At 59.8% G+C, this 16,751-nt stretch overlaps 3 protein-coding genes across 5 annotated transcripts in view; 1 reads left to right on the top strand and 2 right to left on the bottom strand.

Moving 5' to 3' along the window:
• RECQL5 (RecQ like helicase 5) overlaps positions 1 to 14,328 on the top strand; it is a 45,163-nt gene extending 30,835 nt beyond the window's left edge. Inside the window, exons 8-19 of one of the 2 annotated variants that reach the window (XM_010342417.3) lie at positions 9,940 to 10,158; positions 10,346 to 10,445; positions 10,549 to 10,585; positions 10,716 to 10,774; positions 10,860 to 10,933; positions 11,213 to 11,306; positions 11,648 to 11,782; positions 12,012 to 12,550; positions 12,713 to 12,803; positions 13,029 to 13,253; positions 13,489 to 13,558; positions 13,665 to 14,328. In XM_010342417.3, the coding sequence (XP_010340719.3) occupies positions 9,940 to 10,158; positions 10,346 to 10,445; positions 10,549 to 10,585; positions 10,716 to 10,774; positions 10,860 to 10,933; positions 11,213 to 11,306; positions 11,648 to 11,782; positions 12,012 to 12,550; positions 12,713 to 12,803; positions 13,029 to 13,253; positions 13,489 to 13,558; positions 13,665 to 13,765 (1,744 nt within the window). In that variant the 3' untranslated portion in view covers positions 13,766 to 14,328. Of the gene's footprint in view, positions 1 to 9,939; positions 10,159 to 10,345; positions 10,446 to 10,548; positions 10,586 to 10,715; positions 10,775 to 10,859; positions 10,934 to 11,212; positions 11,307 to 11,647; positions 11,783 to 12,011; positions 12,551 to 12,658; positions 12,804 to 13,028; positions 13,254 to 13,488; positions 13,559 to 13,664 lie in introns of both variants that reach the window. The other variant, XM_074388978.1, reaches the window with a different exon arrangement.
• On the bottom strand, positions 308 to 8,216 carry SMIM5 (small integral membrane protein 5). 2 transcript variants are annotated; one of them, XM_010342415.3, is made up of 5 exons: positions 7,572 to 8,216; positions 7,336 to 7,504; positions 1,504 to 1,697; positions 1,128 to 1,288; positions 308 to 669 (listed from the first exon to the last, which is right to left on the bottom strand). In XM_010342415.3, exons 1-5 carry the CDS (start codon positions 8,051 to 8,053, stop codon positions 563 to 565), a joined length of 1,113 nt encoding a protein of 370 aa, XP_010340717.2. In that variant the 5' UTR covers positions 8,054 to 8,216; the 3' UTR covers positions 308 to 562. The 2 variants fall into 2 exon arrangements, with proteins under 2 accessions (XP_010340717.2, XP_003931777.1); XM_003931728.3 differs by lacking the exons at positions 1,504 to 1,697; positions 7,572 to 8,216 and having other exon boundaries at positions 7,336 to 7,424.
• The window catches only part of MYO15B (myosin XVB), a 36,524-nt gene continuing 34,093 nt past the window's right edge, over positions 14,321 to 16,751 (bottom strand). The window contains exons 56-63 of the mRNA XM_074388980.1: positions 16,653 to 16,730; positions 16,461 to 16,557; positions 16,184 to 16,329; positions 15,880 to 15,995; positions 15,455 to 15,588; positions 15,138 to 15,271; positions 14,885 to 15,025; positions 14,321 to 14,713 (exon numbers count right to left, since the gene is read on the bottom strand). Coding sequence (XP_074245081.1) covers positions 14,636 to 14,713; positions 14,885 to 15,025; positions 15,138 to 15,271; positions 15,455 to 15,588; positions 15,880 to 15,995; positions 16,184 to 16,329; positions 16,461 to 16,557; positions 16,653 to 16,730 — 924 coding nt within the window. The 3' untranslated portion in view covers positions 14,321 to 14,635. The remainder of the gene's footprint in view (positions 14,714 to 14,884; positions 15,026 to 15,137; positions 15,272 to 15,454; positions 15,589 to 15,879; positions 15,996 to 16,183; positions 16,330 to 16,460; positions 16,558 to 16,652; positions 16,731 to 16,751) is intronic.

The raw sequence follows: 16,751 nt of genomic DNA, 5'->3' as shown, positions 1-16,751 counted from the left end.
GCCACACCCCCTCTGGACACACAGAGCCCAGCCCAACCTCAGGGAGTCTGGCACCACAGAAACATAACCCAAAGGCTTTTACTTGGAAACGGGCAAATACTGGACTAGAATACTGACATGCTTACACACTGGCAGAGTGCGGATGCAGAAGCTATTGCACAGAGCCCCTCTGATTGCCTTGCTTCTCTTTGGCATGGATCAGTAGAACCCCAAGGACCAGTTGCTCACAGATGGGGACTGTTCTCCATCAAGGTATGGCGACCCCTACTTCCTTGTTTTGTTAAAAAGTGTAATTAGGCGAAGAAGCCCAGGCAGTTGACCCAGTCTTTGAAACAGTTGACTCCTCAGCACCCAGTGTCCACAGGCAGGTGAGAGGTTTGCAGCTATACCAGCCTGGTTTCCTTGGTAGGGCTCCAGGTGTCAGTGTCCAGGTACCTGGGCCAGTTGAGAGCTGTGGCCAGGGGAGCCTGGTTTTGAGGGGCGAGGGCTGCAGGGCCAGGCTGATGACCTGTGTCACGGCATTGGCCATCTCCTCTCCAGCTTCTCAGCCATCCCCCATCCCTCATGGTGGTGTTGGCTGTACCTGGACCTTCCTGCCTCTGTGTTCTGGGCAGCAGCAGTGAGTGCAGCAGCAGCTGCAGGCTATCAACAGCAGCAGCAGAACAGTGGCTGGAGGGCAGGGAGAGAGCAGACTCAGGTAGGGGAGAAAAAGGATGCCCACCCTCCTCCCAGAGAAACCCGCTCCGTGCTGGGGTCTTCACCCACAGGTCTGGTGGAGGGGTCGGAAAGACCCGAGAGGCTGGTGAGAGGTGTGGATGGTCCCCATGCTGGCTGCCTGGGCCCGCCTCCTCCCTGTTGTGTCTCCTCTTTCTCTTTCCAAGCCTGGCTCCCGTCATCCCTGCAATGGGGTCCTGGGGTGCTGCTGGGCCCAGTTCCCAGCACTGCCCATCATCCAAGCAGCATGTCAGGGGATGAGGGAAGTCCTTTGGCTTCCTCCAAGGGACAACTGGCTTTCCTCCTTGATCTGGGAGATACCCGCCACCTCTGCCAGCCCTCTGGCTAGCACCATGGTGTGGTCTCTCTCAGATGCCAGGGTGAGCCATGGGGTGCTGAGTGCCCCGACTGACCTGTGAAAAGGACGATGACCGAGAAGGCCACGATCTCCACGGGCTCAGCCTGGGGCAGTCTCTGCAGCTTGAGCAACAGCCTCTCGCCCACGGCTCGCATGTCCTGCACGAAGTTGGTGGTGGCCATGCTGTGCTGGCTTCCTGTCGGGGCTCCTGCCAGGCTGTGCCGGGGCAGAGAGAACAACTGGAGCTTCCACAGCTGGCCCCACACTGGCCGCAGCACCGAGATTCCACCCTCGCACCCATCCACAACCCGCAGAACGAGTTTGTCAGGTCTCACGCATTGCACCCCGGTGACTTCTACCTAGTGGTGGCCCTCAGTCCCCACTTAGCTGACACAGCCCAGGGTAGGAGAAGTTGGTGATGAGAGTGATACCGAGGGCTTGCTTCAGGGGCTGCCGGCCAAGGCCAAGGTTGGTGGTGGTTTCTGGCTTTTCTGTTCTGTTCCCTTGTCTTGAGGCACCACTCCCAGGTTTTGTCAGGGTGCTTGGGACTGGCACAGCTCCCTGCTGACCGCTGGGTCCCTCGGGGTGGGGAGACTGACGTAGGATGCCAAGCTGGTACTCTTGCCTTCCATCAGTATGGGGACAGAAGAAGCAGGTTATCTCAAGAGCAGGTTCATAGGACTTCTGGCCAGGGTCAGCAGAGGTGAAAACTGTCCCCATCCCCCAGGCCCCCCTCCCTCTCCCATCAGCCCAGTTTTCATACTCATGTGTGTTCTGTGAGGGAGAGCACCCCCCTCCCTGCCGCACCTCTCCCACCAGCCCTGTTTCTGAACCCATGCATGTCCTCCTAAGTGGGGAGAGGCCACCCCAGCTCTCCCACCAGCCCGGTTTCCACACTTGTGTGTTCTCCCATGGCGAAGCGGCCCAACCATGTCCCTCCAGGTTTTGCCAGGACTCTGTCCTGTCTGCTTGGAGGGTGTCAGGAGGCCCAGGCTGCTCAAGTCAGCTCCTCCCTGCTGGCTTCACCTGTTTCTCTGGCCTGACCAGGAAAGTCCTTTCCCCTCCACCCCTGCCCCAGGAGAGCCTCTTCCTGTCTCAGGGTGCCTGAGAGGCCCAGGGTGCAGCTCCAGGCTGAGCCTGTCTGGGCTGTGTCTTTGAGCCACTTTCCTCTTCTGCCTCTCCTGTGGGCGTGAGGGAGCTGGAGCCTCTTTAGAGAGAGACCAGAGACAGCCTTGTCCCACCCCAGCCTGATCCAGGCAGTTGCTCGAATCCAGGGGTGCGGGCAGGTGGCAGGGGCGAATGCCAGACTTTGGCGGTAATGATTGTGGCCTCTCCCAGGTCTCAGCCGGTTCTCCCTGAGATGGCTGCAGGCAGTGAGGCTGGTCCCTTCTGGTGCTGCTCCCTTGGCAGAGCTGGTTTAGAACCACTGTGAAGGTCATTGAACGGAGCCCTCCACCCTGCACTTGGCCTGTGTGTGGGCTTTGCATGAGCACCCAAGATGGTGAGGAACCCCCGCCTGCTGAGGCAGGCCACCCCCTGCAGAAGGTTAGACCCCCTGCTGGACCCCAGTTCGCCCCACTTGTGCTCACTTAGACCTTGCGCCTTCTTCTGCCTCATAGTCCTTCAGGAGCAAGATGGCAGCTGGCGTGTACCTTCTGGATTTCCTTCTCTGCCAGGGGGCCTGTGTGAGTGTTTTCAGCTGTCTTCCTTGAATGCCACCTCCACTTCTTCCTTTTTCGACATGAACAGGTTGCTTCATGTCTCTGACATGGAATGAGATGCTGGTGTTTTGAGGCTGTTGGGAGGACTGGCTATCTAGCAGCACATTGTAGACAGTCACGGGGTGGGGGATGCCCAGCACACGAGAATGCTCCTGTGGGAGTGGTCTCACTGGCTTTGGGGGCTGTTACCCCCCATGCACCATCACTAGCACCTGCAACACCTTTTGGGTATTCGTCCTAGGGCATCTGTGGTGTCAGTACTGAAGGAAGGTAGGCAAGCTGGAGGTGGAGAGTTGTTTTATGCATTTTTTTTTTTTTTTTTTTAGATAGAGTCTTCCTCTGTCACCCAGGCTGGAGTACAATGGCATGATCTTGGCTCACTGCAACCTCTGCCTCCTAGGTTGAAGCGATTTTTCTGCCTCAGCCTCCTCCCGAGTAGGTGGGACTACAGGCACCTGCCACCACACCCAGCTAATTTTTGCATTTTTAGTAGAGATGGAGTTTCACTATTGGCCAGGCTGGTCTTCAACTCCTGACCTTGTGATCCAACTGCCTTGGCCTCCCAAAGTGCTGGAATTACAGGCGTGAGCCACTGCACCTGGCTGGGAAATTTAAGGGATGATGGGTGTGACAGGCAGAAGATTGCTCCGTGGAAAATTAGATGAGTTCCTGTCAAAAGCAGGAGGTTCCCTGAGTTAGGTCTACCCAGCTTCTCACACCTCACCTGTGGTGAGTGTGTTTCTGCAGAGGAGGTGAGGATCCCAGTTTTCAAGTGTCCTGACAGGCATAGGGTCCTAGAATGCCACAGGTCACCGTTCCCACCGCCTTCCTTCTACACTTGGGGAAACTGAGACCTGAGAGAGCAAGTGAATTCTCTGAGTTTACACAGCAGGACAGGGGCCCAACCAGCACCCCCACTGGCGCCTCACGCTATCTTTCAGTGGAGGCCTGTCTCCAGCTTAGACCAGCTAGATAGGAGAGCCCCCTGAGGACCCTGCTTCTGCAGTGGGCTCAGTGCAGGAGCCAAGGCCCCAGAGCCCTCTGGAAGCCAACTGGCTGTGCTCGGCAAGTCCCGGCCCATACTTGTGGATCTGAAGCCGCTTTTATCAGCACATCACCACCAGGCTGGGCCCACACTAGGCTCTTTGAGACTACCTGGGGTCTTTGTCACCACAGGTACAGGCCTTGTGTGCCTAACCAGCCTGAGCAAAGGACTGTCCCTTCTCGTCAGGCCAAACAGGATACTCCCTCTGGCCCGGTGAAGCAGGCTTGCGCAAGGACAGTGGTCCCCTCTTGGTTCTGGGACCTCCGTGCCATCCTCACTCCCCAGCTTTCCGGGTTCCTTCATTCTTAGAGGGATGACGATGTCCTTGCACATGGCTCAGAAGCTGGGCTGCCTTCCTCCTCTCCCTCTCTGTCTACACTTGCTCTGGTGTTTTCAGCCTTATTGGCATTGTGCCTGCACGGCCTAATGTAGCCCAGCAGAGACACTCCTTAAAAGAGGAAGCGGGCAGGCGGTGGGAGTGCAGGGAGAGCTTTTTCGCTTGTGTGCCACACCCAGAGAGGCAGGGAGAGATTGCCGGGGGGTGGGGGAGCTCTTCCTTGTGAGTGAGAAGTGGCGTGGAGACCTGGAGTCGTGCTCACCAGAGCAGGGAGGAGGATGGTTGGGCTGAGGCTGAATTTACTGTGCAGGAAAAGTGGGGTTTGTTGCCGAGAACCTCCAGCTGGCCTCCAGGGGCTGCAAAATGGGGAGCTGCAGACTCATGCCAGGTGGACCTCAGCCCCCAGCTGGGAAAAGTATCAGTTCCCGCCAGCAGCAGGCTGTGGCTGGGGAGAGTGGCATAGCTTTGCACCCAGGGCTTCCCTAGGGGGCTGACTGGGAGCTGAGTATGCCAGCCAGGCATGGACAGCCTTATCCAGCCAGAGGGGTCTGACCAGGGCTGCTCACGGTATCCTGTCCCTCAGTTAGCAGAAGTGGGGCCATTGGACATGGCTGTTCTGCCCCCAGAGAGCTGGAGAGGAACCCCAGGAGCCCCTTTGCTTTGCGGTTGATACCTTGTCATTTGGAGCATAAGCTTGTGGCTGAGCCTTCGTGGGGTAGGTTGGGGAACTGAGGGGTCTTGTTCTCTAAAGAGGAGGAGAGGCGCATTCCAGCCGGTCCCCAGGCGGTCTTCCCAGTGGGCTATTTAAAGCCAGGCCAAGGGAGTGCCTGACGCTTGGTGCCCAATATAACCAGCAGCCGTCAGGTGACTGTGTGGCCTGTGCCCCAGCTGCTGCTCCTGAGGGAACCCTGGTGTTCCCAGCTGTGACGGGGGGAATGTGGGAGCTCTGAGGCTGGCCACCTCCCCTCTCCCTTCCCTTCCTAGGTTCGGCAGGAGGAAGGCAGGGAAGCCCAGAAGGGCAACTTACGATTCTGTATTTTTCCAGTCTTTCTATCTCAGGTTCACCTAACTCCTTCCAAAACCACACTTCCCACCTGTGAACCAGGGCAACCAGAGTCTCTCCCAGCCCCACACTTGGTAGTGCCTTGCTTGGAGGTTTCTCAGGGGTTCCTGAGTGGCTGCCAGAGCAAGTGGTGGCTTCCTCTGGCCCTAAGAGGGAATGCAGCCCAGCTGCCACCAGGCCCTCCTGCTGCCCAGGCAGCCCAGCTTGGAGCCTTCAGAGGGTGCACCCTGGCTGCAGTAGCAGGCGGCACAGGGGAAATGAGCAGGGTGGAGAAGGCTGGCAGAGCTGGAGGGACGGGAAGCATTCCTTTGTGTGGCATCTCTTGGCACATGGAGCCTTGCAACAGAGAGGCAGGCATCCTGCAGGCCAGACAGCTGCCACTTGGTCCTGAAGCTTCCCTGCTTCCTCCTCACAGAGCTGATACTCCAACCCCAGGCACCCCACGAGGAAGGGCTGGCAGCAGGCGGCATGTTTGAGACTGATAAGCGAGGTGTGCTGGTGGCACAGGGCCCCAGAGGCCTGCTTGCTCTGCCCTGTTGTTTCGTCATGGTGGGTTTCAGCCACCCTTGCCCTGCCAGGCATTATCTTGTTTGAGTTTAGCTAGAAGGAGGCATAACTGCCACTTGTGGGAGATTTGCCGGGTCCAGTGCCTGAGCAGCTGGGGGAATGCCCCTGTCTGTGGCACTGAGCCTTTGGGCAACTCCCCTTTCTGCCCTGGCTCCAACTGAAAATAGAAAGTGGTACTTGAACCCCTGGCAGGCCCTGCTCCTGTAGCCACCCAGGGCAGGGGGAAGCGCTTTCTGCTGCTGGTGTTAGAAACAGTAGGTGCTCCTTCTGCAGCTGCAGAAGCTGGCCGTTCATTCCCCTCCGTCCTGGTTCAGGGACTGTGTAGGAGGGACCCTGTCTACTTCTGTCCTATGGATGCAGGACAGGGTCTGCATCCCCACCTGCCTGCCTGGGGCATCTTGAGTGACAGCAGCAGGGTCTCCACTGTGCCCCGACCCCCCCACCTGGCCTGACCCTTTCCCTGCTGTGCGCCTCCCAAACACCGCAGGAGTTGATCTCCCCAGGCACCAGCCCCAGCCAAAGCCCCCAGCCTCTGCTGAGCCCAGAACATTTGGACTGATCCTTGGTTTTCACATTTTCCTAGGTCATTGTTTTTGTTTCTTACTAGATGCCAGTTTGTTTGCTTTGAGGAAAATGTATGGGGGTTGGGGGGTGGCTTTAACGCTGGCTTGAGGACAGGGAGGCAGGAGGATATCCAGCTTCGGCTCGTGGGCCTGCCCAGGAGGGCTGCTCCTGGTGCTTCCCAAAGAACCAAAGAACCAAACAGCTGAGCCCTGCTTCCTTAGGGCCGGTGTCACAATCAGCCTGTGCATCACGGTGGCACAGCAGAGGTCCTGGCTGCCAGCATAGTCCCTCCTAGCCTCATTTCTGTCACATCCCCACCTGAGCCTGGGTTGAAAGTCAGTCATCCAGGTTCCTGGTTTGGTGTTCAAGCCTCATTGCCAGAGGGAGATCTGGGGGCTTATGGGGTTCTAGATGGGCCCAGGAAGGAGGACCCAGGCTGAGTCCTGAGATGAGAACACCTGGCAATGAGTGGGCCGAGCCCCCGAAAAGACACAGATGGGCAGAGTTCTGCTGCATCCTGGGGGCGCCGCACGCTGGCTGGGCAGACCCTTCGCTGACCTTCTCGACTGAGCTCTGCCCTAATCCCGGGAAAAAGGGAGGCTCGGCAGGCCAGCGGTCGTTCTCGCCCAAGCCGGACAGCCAAATCCCGCTTTTAAGCCCCCTGAATAGAAAGAGCTGAAATGAACTTGCAGAGTAAGCAGGCCCTGGGGGCCCCTCTGCTGCACCGCAGGCGGAGGGGGAGGTGCTCTGAGCAGAGCCCCCAGTGCTCCCATAGCGCAGGGTCCCAACAGAAGGGGCAGCGTAGGTGCATGTAGGAGACTGCCCGACTTCCCTGCCGGAAAGTGACCCAGCGTATTTCCCAAGACCTCTCTGTGTTTATGGTGGACTGTGACCCTTCACCCAGGGGCAGGAGACACTTGCTGCTCCCTCCCTATCCCCCCGTCTTCTGTGGCCAGTGCCACTCACCTGGGAGCTCAGGTGTTGGGGGCCGAGCAGCAGAGCCCCAGCGTGGAACCTCCTTGTGCTGTCCTCGTACTTCCTCCGTGGGTGCCGCTGCTCCCCTGGGCGCCTCAGCGCAGCTCCTCTGCTGACAGCCAGCTGCTGTCTCTGCCTGGCTTTTTTGTTGTCAGTCGTCCTGGAGATCCAAGTGTCAAATTACTGTCGCGAGGGGGAGCCCGAGGAAGCCCTGCTTGGGAACTTACCCTCCAACTTCATGGCCTGGTGCCTCACCGCTGCCCTGGGAGGGCTGCCTGGGGACAGGATGAGCTCCCTCTTTTCTCCTCCTCCTCCTCCCTTTCTCCTCCTCTCCCTCTCCCCTCCCTGTCCCCTCCCTCTCCCCTCTCTGTCCCCTCCTTCCCTCCTCCCTCTCACGCTGTGGGCTGGGCCTGGGCTGGGAGCTGAAGAAAGAAGTCGGCTCTCTGCCTCCCTGGCCAGGAGGACCCTGGGGAGGTTCCACCTGAGCCTGTGGAGGGTAGTCCTGCATCGCTCCCAGCTCTGTGGCATCCACCTCGCCCTGGGGAGGGCCACCCCTTCTGTCCCTCAGGCCACTCCCTGGCTGGTCCCTCCCTCTGGCCTCAGGAAAAACAGTAAGCAGTGAGGAGTTGGCGCCCCCCACCCAGGCCGAGCAAGAGGCTTTGCAGCCAGCCCCTGGGGGGCCTTTGTGCTGCTCTGCATCCAAAGGCATCTTAGGGAGAACTTGGAATCCTGAGTGACCCAAGAGTGGCCTGCACTCCCGGCAAGGCACCTCATCTTCCTCGTGAGAGGAGGGCCTTCTGCCGGGGTTGTGGCCGCACTCCTGGACCGGCTGTCAGGCAGGGTTCCAGAGTCCAGGGGCTGGGCCTTGTGACATTTGCCTGGTTGTGCCACCCAGCAGGCCAGGCTGTGTAGAGAGAAACCGACCCCAGTCCCACAGTCAATGGAGCTCTTTGAGTCCGAGCACAAAACCCCAGTGAGTCAGGGCTTGGGGAGGGCAGCGGGGAGGAAGCCAGCCGTGTGGCCACACCACTTGGATGCCGGAGCCTCCCAGAGGCTGGACAGGCAGCCACTGTGCAGCTGTGCAGACGCACAGACTCTTGTGGACGGACCGTTTGTCGCATTTACTCAGCTGAGCGGAGTGGGGGCAAGAGCGCCCTCTGGTGGCCACCTCAGCTGTCCCAGGCCGCTCAGGTTGGGCTCAGAGCTGTGTTCACTCAGCTAAAGGCAAGTCAGCCAGGCCCTGCTTCCTCAGGGCGATGTTGCAATCAGCCTTGGATCCTTGAGCCTGTGCCTTGGGGTCACAGCCCCTCAAAGGGCTTCTTGAAGCCCCAGCAGTGCTCACACTGAGAGAAGTACTAGTTAGAGCAGTTAACGCCAGTTATTCTTGTCCCTGGGACGTGGCACCCCAGACAGCCCTGCCTCTGTTCTGTCATCTCCCCTTGGGCCTCCCTACCCTGCGCCACGTTCTTGGTGGCAGGAATGGCTATTTGTAAGGAGCCTGAGAGAACTGTGGCACTTCTTGTGGCCTCTGCACCTGCCTCAAGAGTTGACAGCCACCCACAAACATAGGGATCAGAGATGTGACAGAGCCTCTTGGGCCAGCCAGAGACGGCTCCCTGTTCCCAGCATGGGCAGAGGCTGCCCACCCCCGGAGGGCTGCAGCAGGATGGAGGCAGAGGAAGACGAGAGGAGGGCTCCAGGCGAGGCTCCGTCTCCCCCTGGCTGAAGGTCCCCACCTGTGACCGCTCATGGGCCCACCCTTAGAGGTTTATGATGGGACATATTACTACACGGCCATGCCTGCCTTAGCAATGCAAATATGTTTTGAGAAATTTAATCTGTCATTGTGCGGTCAGAGTGTACTTACAGAAATCAAACGGCAATTCCAGGGAGAAGAAGGAAAAAAAAATCAAAATGGCATAGCCTCCTACACACCTAGGCCATGTGGTGCAGCTTGTTGCTCCTAGATCACAAACCCGTACACCATGTTACTGTCCTGACTACCGTATGCAGTTGTAACAGTGGTATTCGCGTGTCTAAACACATAAACGTAGAAAAGGTACAGTAAAAATACGGTGTTAGAATCTTAGGGAATCGCCGTTGGAAGTCACTTCAGTTCATGACATCCTTTCATCCATCGGCGCTCAGCCCGTGAGGCCTGTGCCTTCCTGCACCACTTAACTGATGGGAATGCGTGGGCTTTAGGACGTGAAATGTGTCACCAAAAGGACGCAGCTTTCATGGCAGAGCCGGCATCTGCACCCGGAACCTGAATTCTGCAGGATGTCCCATTGCCAGACGACAGAGGGGAGGTGCAGAGGCGTAACTAGACAGAGTGGGCTTCACATCCTGCTTCCCAGGAGACCCCGTATGTTACATGACTTTGGGAAAGTTCATTCCCCTCATGGTCCTCATCTGTGAAGTGGGCAGAGCTGAACGATGCCTGGTATGGCTCGGGTGAGATGAGGCGTGTGAGGCGCCTGGCATGGTGGCAGACATTGCAGTGCTTGCTTGGCCAGTGATTAAGGCTCGGGTGAACAGACGCCAGCAAGCTGGGCTCTCCACCCCTCACCTCTGCGGTGCTGCCTGCTCCAGGTGCCGCCATGCCGCCATTGCCAAGTACTTCGGGGATGCGCCGCCTGCCTGTGCTAAAGGCTGCGACCACTGCCAGAACCCTACAGCCGTGCGGAGGCAGCTGGAGGCCTTGGAGCGCAGCAGCACCTGGAGCAAGACCTGCATCGGGCCCTCCCAGGGGAATGGCTTTGACCCTGAGCTGTACGAGGGAGGCCGCAAGGGCTATGGGGGCTTCAGCAGGTAAGGGGCCAAGAAGCCAGGGATTCCCAACCTGAATCATCTGCATTCCCTTGGCACCAAGGCCAGACCAGAGGTGGCAGTCCCCCCTCTAGCTACTAGGACATTGGGGACATTGCCGTCCCAGCAGCAGCACACATGGGCAGAAACGGAGTCCAGGCCAGGACCGCTCACACCTGGCCTGTCCTAGGTATGATGAAGGTTCTGGAGGCAGCGGGGACGAGGGCAGAGATGAGGCTCACAAGCGGGAGTGGAACCTCTTCTATCAGAAGCAGATGCAGCTGCGCAAGGTGAGGGGCAGTGCTCGGTGTACCTGCTCGCTGCTCTGCTGCTGGATGGGACTGTCCTGTGGCAGGGCAGGATGCCTCATAGGCCCTTCATGTTGTCTTCCAGGGCAAAGACCCCAAGATAGAAGAATTCGTACCCCCAGGTCAGTACAGAAATGTTCCTGGAGGCTTGTGGGCTCTTCCCGGGGCATAGAGGGAGGATTCTCATCCGGGGTGTGGGGGACTTCAGAGAGCAGAAGGTGGAGTGGAAGGACCCCCCTCAACTCCCCACAGATGAGAACTGTCCCCTGAAAGAGGCTTCTAGCAGGAGGATCCCCAGGCTGACTGTGAAGGTAAGAGATGGGCAGCTCCTCAGCCACCCCCCAGTGCCCTCCCCCAGCCCCAGGCCATGTGACCAACTTCACTCTCCTGTGCCAGGCGCGGGAGCACTGCCTGGGGCTTCTAGAGGAGGCGCTGAGCAGTAACCGCCAGTCCACACATACCACTGATGGGTGAGTTCCACGATCGCCAGACTGAGGAGCCCTCTAAGCTCTCGTTCCCTTGGAGACTACAGGACCCTGTCACCCCCAGTACCTCACCAGGGCCAGGAATGGCCACAACTTAGGTGCTGCCAGCAGCTGCTGAGCGACAGTAAGCCACAGGGTGCCCAGAGAGTCCTAGTCAGAATCTCTGTGCCCAAGGCCTTCCCCAGGCCCCGAGTCCCACAGGAGCTTGGCAGCGAGAGCCCCAGGCCCGCCTGACACCGTGTGCCTGTTACCTTGCACCTCCAGAGCTGACCTCCGGGCCCAGGCCGTGGAGCTGGAACACGAGACCTTTCGGAACACCAAGGTGGCCAACCTATACAAGGCCAGCGTGCTGAAGAAGGTGGGCCTGGTGCAGGCAGACTGAGGGTCATTGAGGGGGCACCTCCACACTCTGAGGCAGAAGCTGTCTGCCAGCCATCTGGCCACAGGCAGCCCAGAACCCACCCTCCGTAGTCCACCCCAGAGGCAGTTCATGGGGGTAGACCTCCATTCTCTGCTAGCGGGAGGTGTTTCTAGTCAACCCTGTGAGGATGCGAGGACTAAAACTTGCCCAGTGGTCGGGTGCCTGCAGCCACTGGCCACAGAAACCCACTTCTAGTGCCTAGTGGAAAAGGAGGGCTGGGTGGGGGCTGTCAGGGGGAACTAGCAGGTGCCACAGCCTCCCTGCCCATTCCTGCCCAGGTGGCCGAGATTCACAGAGCCTCCAAGGATGGACAGCCCTATGATGTGGGAGGCAGTGCCAAGAGCTGCAGTGCCCAGGCTGAGCCCCCAGAGCCCAACGAGTATGACATTCCACCAGCCTCCCATGTGTACTCGGTGAGCTGGGGCCCAGGGGTCCCCAGACCTGTGGCCGGGAAAGGCTCTGCTCCCCCTCTGCCTTCTGGGGGTGCACCTCTTGCTATGGCCTTGATCCCCAGCAGGGCCCTGCCTGCCTCTTTCCTCCCACCTCCTGAGAGCCCCGCCCCAATGTGAGTGACTGGCCCAGCCAGTGGTGCCCTAGAGGGTGCCTGGTGGGCTGAACTTCCTCTCCTGTTCACATTTACAGCTCAAACCCAAGCGAGTGGGAGCTGGTTTTCCCAAAGGCTCTTGCCTGTTCCAGACAGCCACGGAACTGATGGAGACAACTCAAATCAGGGAGCAAGCCCCCCAGCCTGAGCGGGCAGGCGAGCACGACCCCCCGAGCCGGCCCTGTGGCCTCCTGGCTAAGGATAGGAGTGAGCCCCTTCCTGGGCCTAGAGGGGAGGTCCCTGGAGGCATCGTTCACTGTGGGGGGCCCTCCTCTGAGAAGAAAGCAAAAAGTTCCTCCAGGGCCAGTTCCCTTGCCAAGGGCCGGGCTAGCAAGAAACAGCAGCTCCTAGCCACATCGGCCCACAAGGATTCTCAGAGCATCACCCGCTTCTGCCGAAGGGTTGAAAGCCCAGCTCCACTGGCATCAGCCTCAGAGGCAGAAGGTGTCCACCCTTCCTGTGGGGGGGTTCAGGGACCCCCGATGGCCCCAAAGACGTGCACAGGGGAGGAAGATGGAGCCGGGGGACATTCGCCTGCCCCTCCCCAGACTGAGGAGTGCCTCGGGGAGAGGCCAAGGTAAGGGTACAGGTAGTCATAGACTGTTCTGGAATCCACGTGGCAGCATCCCCTTTGCTCACTGGGCCTCTGAAGCTCAGGGCTCATCCCTAAGATGGGCTCTTCTAGGATGAAGGAGCCGCTAGGACCCAGAGCTGTGATGCCTGCTCTTTCCTCCACCAGCACCTGCCCGCCCAGAGACCAGGGGAGCCCTGAAGCCCAGCCCACCCCCACAAAGGACACACAGAAGGGCAAGCGACCCCAGTCCCAGCAGGTACCTGCAGGGATTAGGCCGTTGGGGAGGACAGGAGGGCTGTGGGCAAGTTGTGCCCTAGTCACAGGGACCAGGGAAAATCAGCGCTGCTTTCCACACGCGGCAGCAGATAGGCTGGGCTGGGCTGGAGGGAGCCCGCTGGTGTGGGGGCCCAGTCTTCTAGAGGAGGGGAGCAGGCCAGCGGAAGGGAGCTCAGGAGTGACCCTCTGCTGTGGCCCTTCTCAGGAGAACCCAGAGAGCCAAGCTCAGAAGAGGCTGCGCCCCTCAGCCAAGCCCTCTGTCTTAGCTGAGGTCAAGAGTGGCATCTTGACCCGCGATCAGGGCACCATGAATCCCATGGCTCAAGACCCCTGCCAGCTCTCAGCTCCTGGCATCCCCTTGAAGGAGGCTGCAAGTGTTGTGGTCAAGTGCCTGACCCCTTTCTACAAGGAGGGCAAGTTTGCTTCCAAGGTAGGGTGAGTGGGTGGGCTCTGCCCTCTCCCAGGCCTGGGATACATGGGTGTAGTGGGTGCGGGAGGCAGGGAGTGTGAGCCCAGAACGCAGTGGACCAGAGCAGGTTGGGCCCAGGGCCAGCCCAGCACCTGCCCTCCGAGGGACCTGCCTTGCTGTTGAGTCGTGGCTGTGGGTCCTCTTGGGGTCAGGGCTGGGTCCTGCTCTCTGCTTCTCTTCTCCCTCTCCCTTCCAGGAGTTGTTTAAAGGCTTTGCCCGCCACCTCTCACATTTGCTGGCTCAGAAGACCTCTCCTGGAAGGAGTGGTGAGTGCTGGCATTGCCAGGGCCAAGAGGCACTTGGGGTGGGGGAAGTGGTCTGTGGGGAAGAGGCTAACGCTCGCCTCCTCGTGCCCCCAACCTGAATCTGTAGTGAAAGAAGAGGCCCAGAACCTCATCAGGCTCTTCTTCCATGGCCGGGCCCGCTGTGAGAGTGAAGCTGACTGGCACAGCCTGTGTGGCCCCCAGAGGTGACCAACTGCTGGCTGGGCAGGGCCCACGTCCTTCCCCAGACTCTAGCCTGGGCCTTGCCTGCAGCTGCCAGGCCGTCGTCATCTCTCAGTCCTTCCACCTGCCAACCATACTTGGCTTTGGTGATGGCCCCAGATGCCTCCTGAATCCCGGTCAGAGGTCAGCTACCTTTCTTTCTGCTTGCAAAGCCAGTGGACCTTTCTCAGAGCCTCCCTGCCTCTCCTGGCCCTCATGGCTGAGTTTTCTGGGACACATGTCCAGGGCAGAAGGCGGAGGATGGTGGAGCTGCTGCCAGAGGAGGGGAAGGAAGAGCGGCCCCTCTACACATTTAAGTCTGGACAAGGCCCACCTGTCCAAGGTATTGGGACCTACTCAGGGGAACCTCAGGTCCTCGCCCATTCCCCCCCGCCCCATTACAGTGCCAGCTTCCAGCTTTGCCCAGGTTAGAGCTGTGGCAGGGGAGTGGCAGCCAGGCCCCATTCCCTGCTCAGCTTCTGCTTAGGAAGGCCAGGCCTGACCAAGAAGTTTAGGAGAGGAATAAAGTCATTCTGCTGCATATGCGTGCACACACAGCCCTTTTTATTTCCTCAGCAGTTGTTTCCCCCAGGCCTGGGTGAGCCTGGGGCCGGGTGGGCATCTCCCTCAGACTGGGCAACCTCAGATGCCCCAGCTGAGTTCCTGCAGTCCCCTTTGGGCCCAGGCCATCCTGGAGAGGGTCTGTTTGTTTTCTTTCCCTGTTGGTGACATGATAGCAGCCCCTGCCCTCGTGGCCGGTTTTGGAACAGTGATCTGATAGCTTCCGAGGCAGACCATCAGGGTAAGACTTGGGCCAGGGAAGGCCTCTTCCTGGTCTCCACCCCGCGCGTGCTCCTCTCAGTTGATGCTGGGCCACTCAGTGCAAGAGGCATTGCTGTCCATCAGGAAGACAGTGGTGTATAGCAGCTCCTGGGCCTACCCAGAGAGAGACCTGTTACAGGAGGGCTCCCCAACCCGCCCCTTACCTTTGCCCTGCCCACAGCACTCTGAAGCAGCAGGCATCAGCCTGGGCTCCCGCTGCATGCCATGCCGGGGCAAGGCCCTCACATTCACCTTCCCAAGGTGGTCGGAGGCCTGGCCACTCACCTGCGGCAGCTCAAACCAGATGGTCTGGGGGTTGTCAGCGGAGCCATAGTTGAGTTCCAGGCCAGGGGGCCCCTTCTCCTCTAGCGGGCTTAGCAGGTGGACCCGCTGCAGGCTCTTCAGGGCAATGCGGCAGCACAGGCTCTGGGGGCAGCAGAGAGCAGGGTTGGGCTCCTCTCCCGGGAAGGGTCATGGGGGAGGGAAGAGGAATGGCTGAGGGTCCCCAGGCCAGTGCTGGGGCTAGAGTCCTGCCCACCTGGGAGCTGGGGTCCATGAGGATGAGATGCTGGCGGTTGAGTCCCAGTAGGGCGGATCCGGGCAGGGCTTGCGTGCTCACTCGCAGCACCACGTAGACAGTGTGGCCAAAGAGAGGCAGCTGGCGCACGGCCTCTGGGGTTGGGGAGGACGCAGGCAGGAATTCTGACTGTTGGGGCCCTGGAACTCGTAACGCTTGGCCCCCCAGGTCAGCTGAGAGGGACGAGGCAGGTGCAGACCCCTCCTCCCTCCTCTACCTGCATTCCTCCCCTCTCGGCCTCCAGCCCCCACCCCAGCATACCCTAGCCTCAGACCCACCAATGAAGCTGATCTGTGCTTCCTGGGGCCTGTGTCCTTCCAGCCGTCTCAGCTCCTCCTCCATCAGGTTCTTGATGGAGGCCGTGTTCACCTGCCGGTGCAGCTGCTTTGGCACATAAGCCAGCAGGTCCTGCCTAGGAAGCACAGCCGGGGTCAGCTCGACCCCTGACCACCTGGTGCAGGGCGAGGCATACAGCATGCGCCAGATAACTGAACCAGTGCCTACTGTGGGCAAGACTAGGGATCCATACATGTGAGTGAGGTGAGGGCCCTGCCCCAGAGGAGCTCGGGGTGGGTGGAGAGGACAGGTGTCCACAGGCCCTGCTGCTCCAAGCCTGTCCAGTTAGGGCCAGGAAGGGTACTAGTCAAATGGCCTTGGCCTTGGAGAAGGTGAGGGGTTAGAGGCTGGAGGTGCCCCCACTCACTCTGAGGGAGTGTTCCTGTTGGCCTTGCTGAGGTGTTGCAGGGCGGCCAGCCTGGCGAGCTGTGCATCTGCCTGGGCACTGACGAGCAGCTTCCCCTGAAGATAGTCCCGTAGCACCTGCGTGGGGAGCAGGGGGAGGAAGGCAGTGGTGGCCCAGAGCCCCCATCAGTTGGCTCTAGAGGCCCAAGCCCACTTCTGCCACTGTCACACCCCAGCTACCACAGACCCACACCCTTGTGGGGAGGGGGGCTTGGGGGCAGGAAGCCATGCCCCAGGCTGCAGCGGCTGGAGGCAGGCAGGCTGACCTGGTTGTAGTGAGTGGTGATGTAGGTGGGGTTGTCGAAGTGCAGTGGGGTCTCCCAGCCGAGCCGCCGGCTGTGCAAGCTCACGCTCGGGTCCACCACGACATTGTTGAGGTACTCGGCGGGCCGCACGGGCCGCACCAGCTCGCCTGCAAGGGGAGCCCAGCTCCACTGCTGCTCAGACTACATGCACCCTGCCCCGCCACCGCAGCAGAAACCAAACCACCTCACCCCTGGGCAGGGGAGTGGTCCCACGGCAAGGCCCCATCCCCAAGCTCACCCTCCCCTTTGATGAGGAAGAGGGCGAATTCCTGCACTTCCTGTGGCTCCATGATACCCATTTGCCGGCACAGCTCCTCCTGCACGTCTGCTGCCACCTGAGCATGTGGACAGGCCGGGAAGAGGGGAGGGATGCTGGGGGGGCCCAGAACTGACACCCAAGGTCTCCTCCCTTGGGGGCCCCTGAACTCACCGTGAAAGTCTGGATATTCGTCCTATAATCCACACCCCCCGGCAGGTGAATAAGAAGCAGGCGGGTGGTTTGTCCTTTCTGCCAAGGCAGGTTGCAGGG

The sequence above is a fragment of the Saimiri boliviensis genome, chromosome 17, assembly GCF_048565385.1.
Source record: "Saimiri boliviensis isolate mSaiBol1 chromosome 17, mSaiBol1.pri, whole genome shotgun sequence".
Lineage (NCBI taxonomy): Eukaryota > Metazoa > Chordata > Mammalia > Primates > Cebidae > Saimiri > Saimiri boliviensis.
This window is presented reverse-complemented; position numbering and strand designations above follow the sequence as displayed.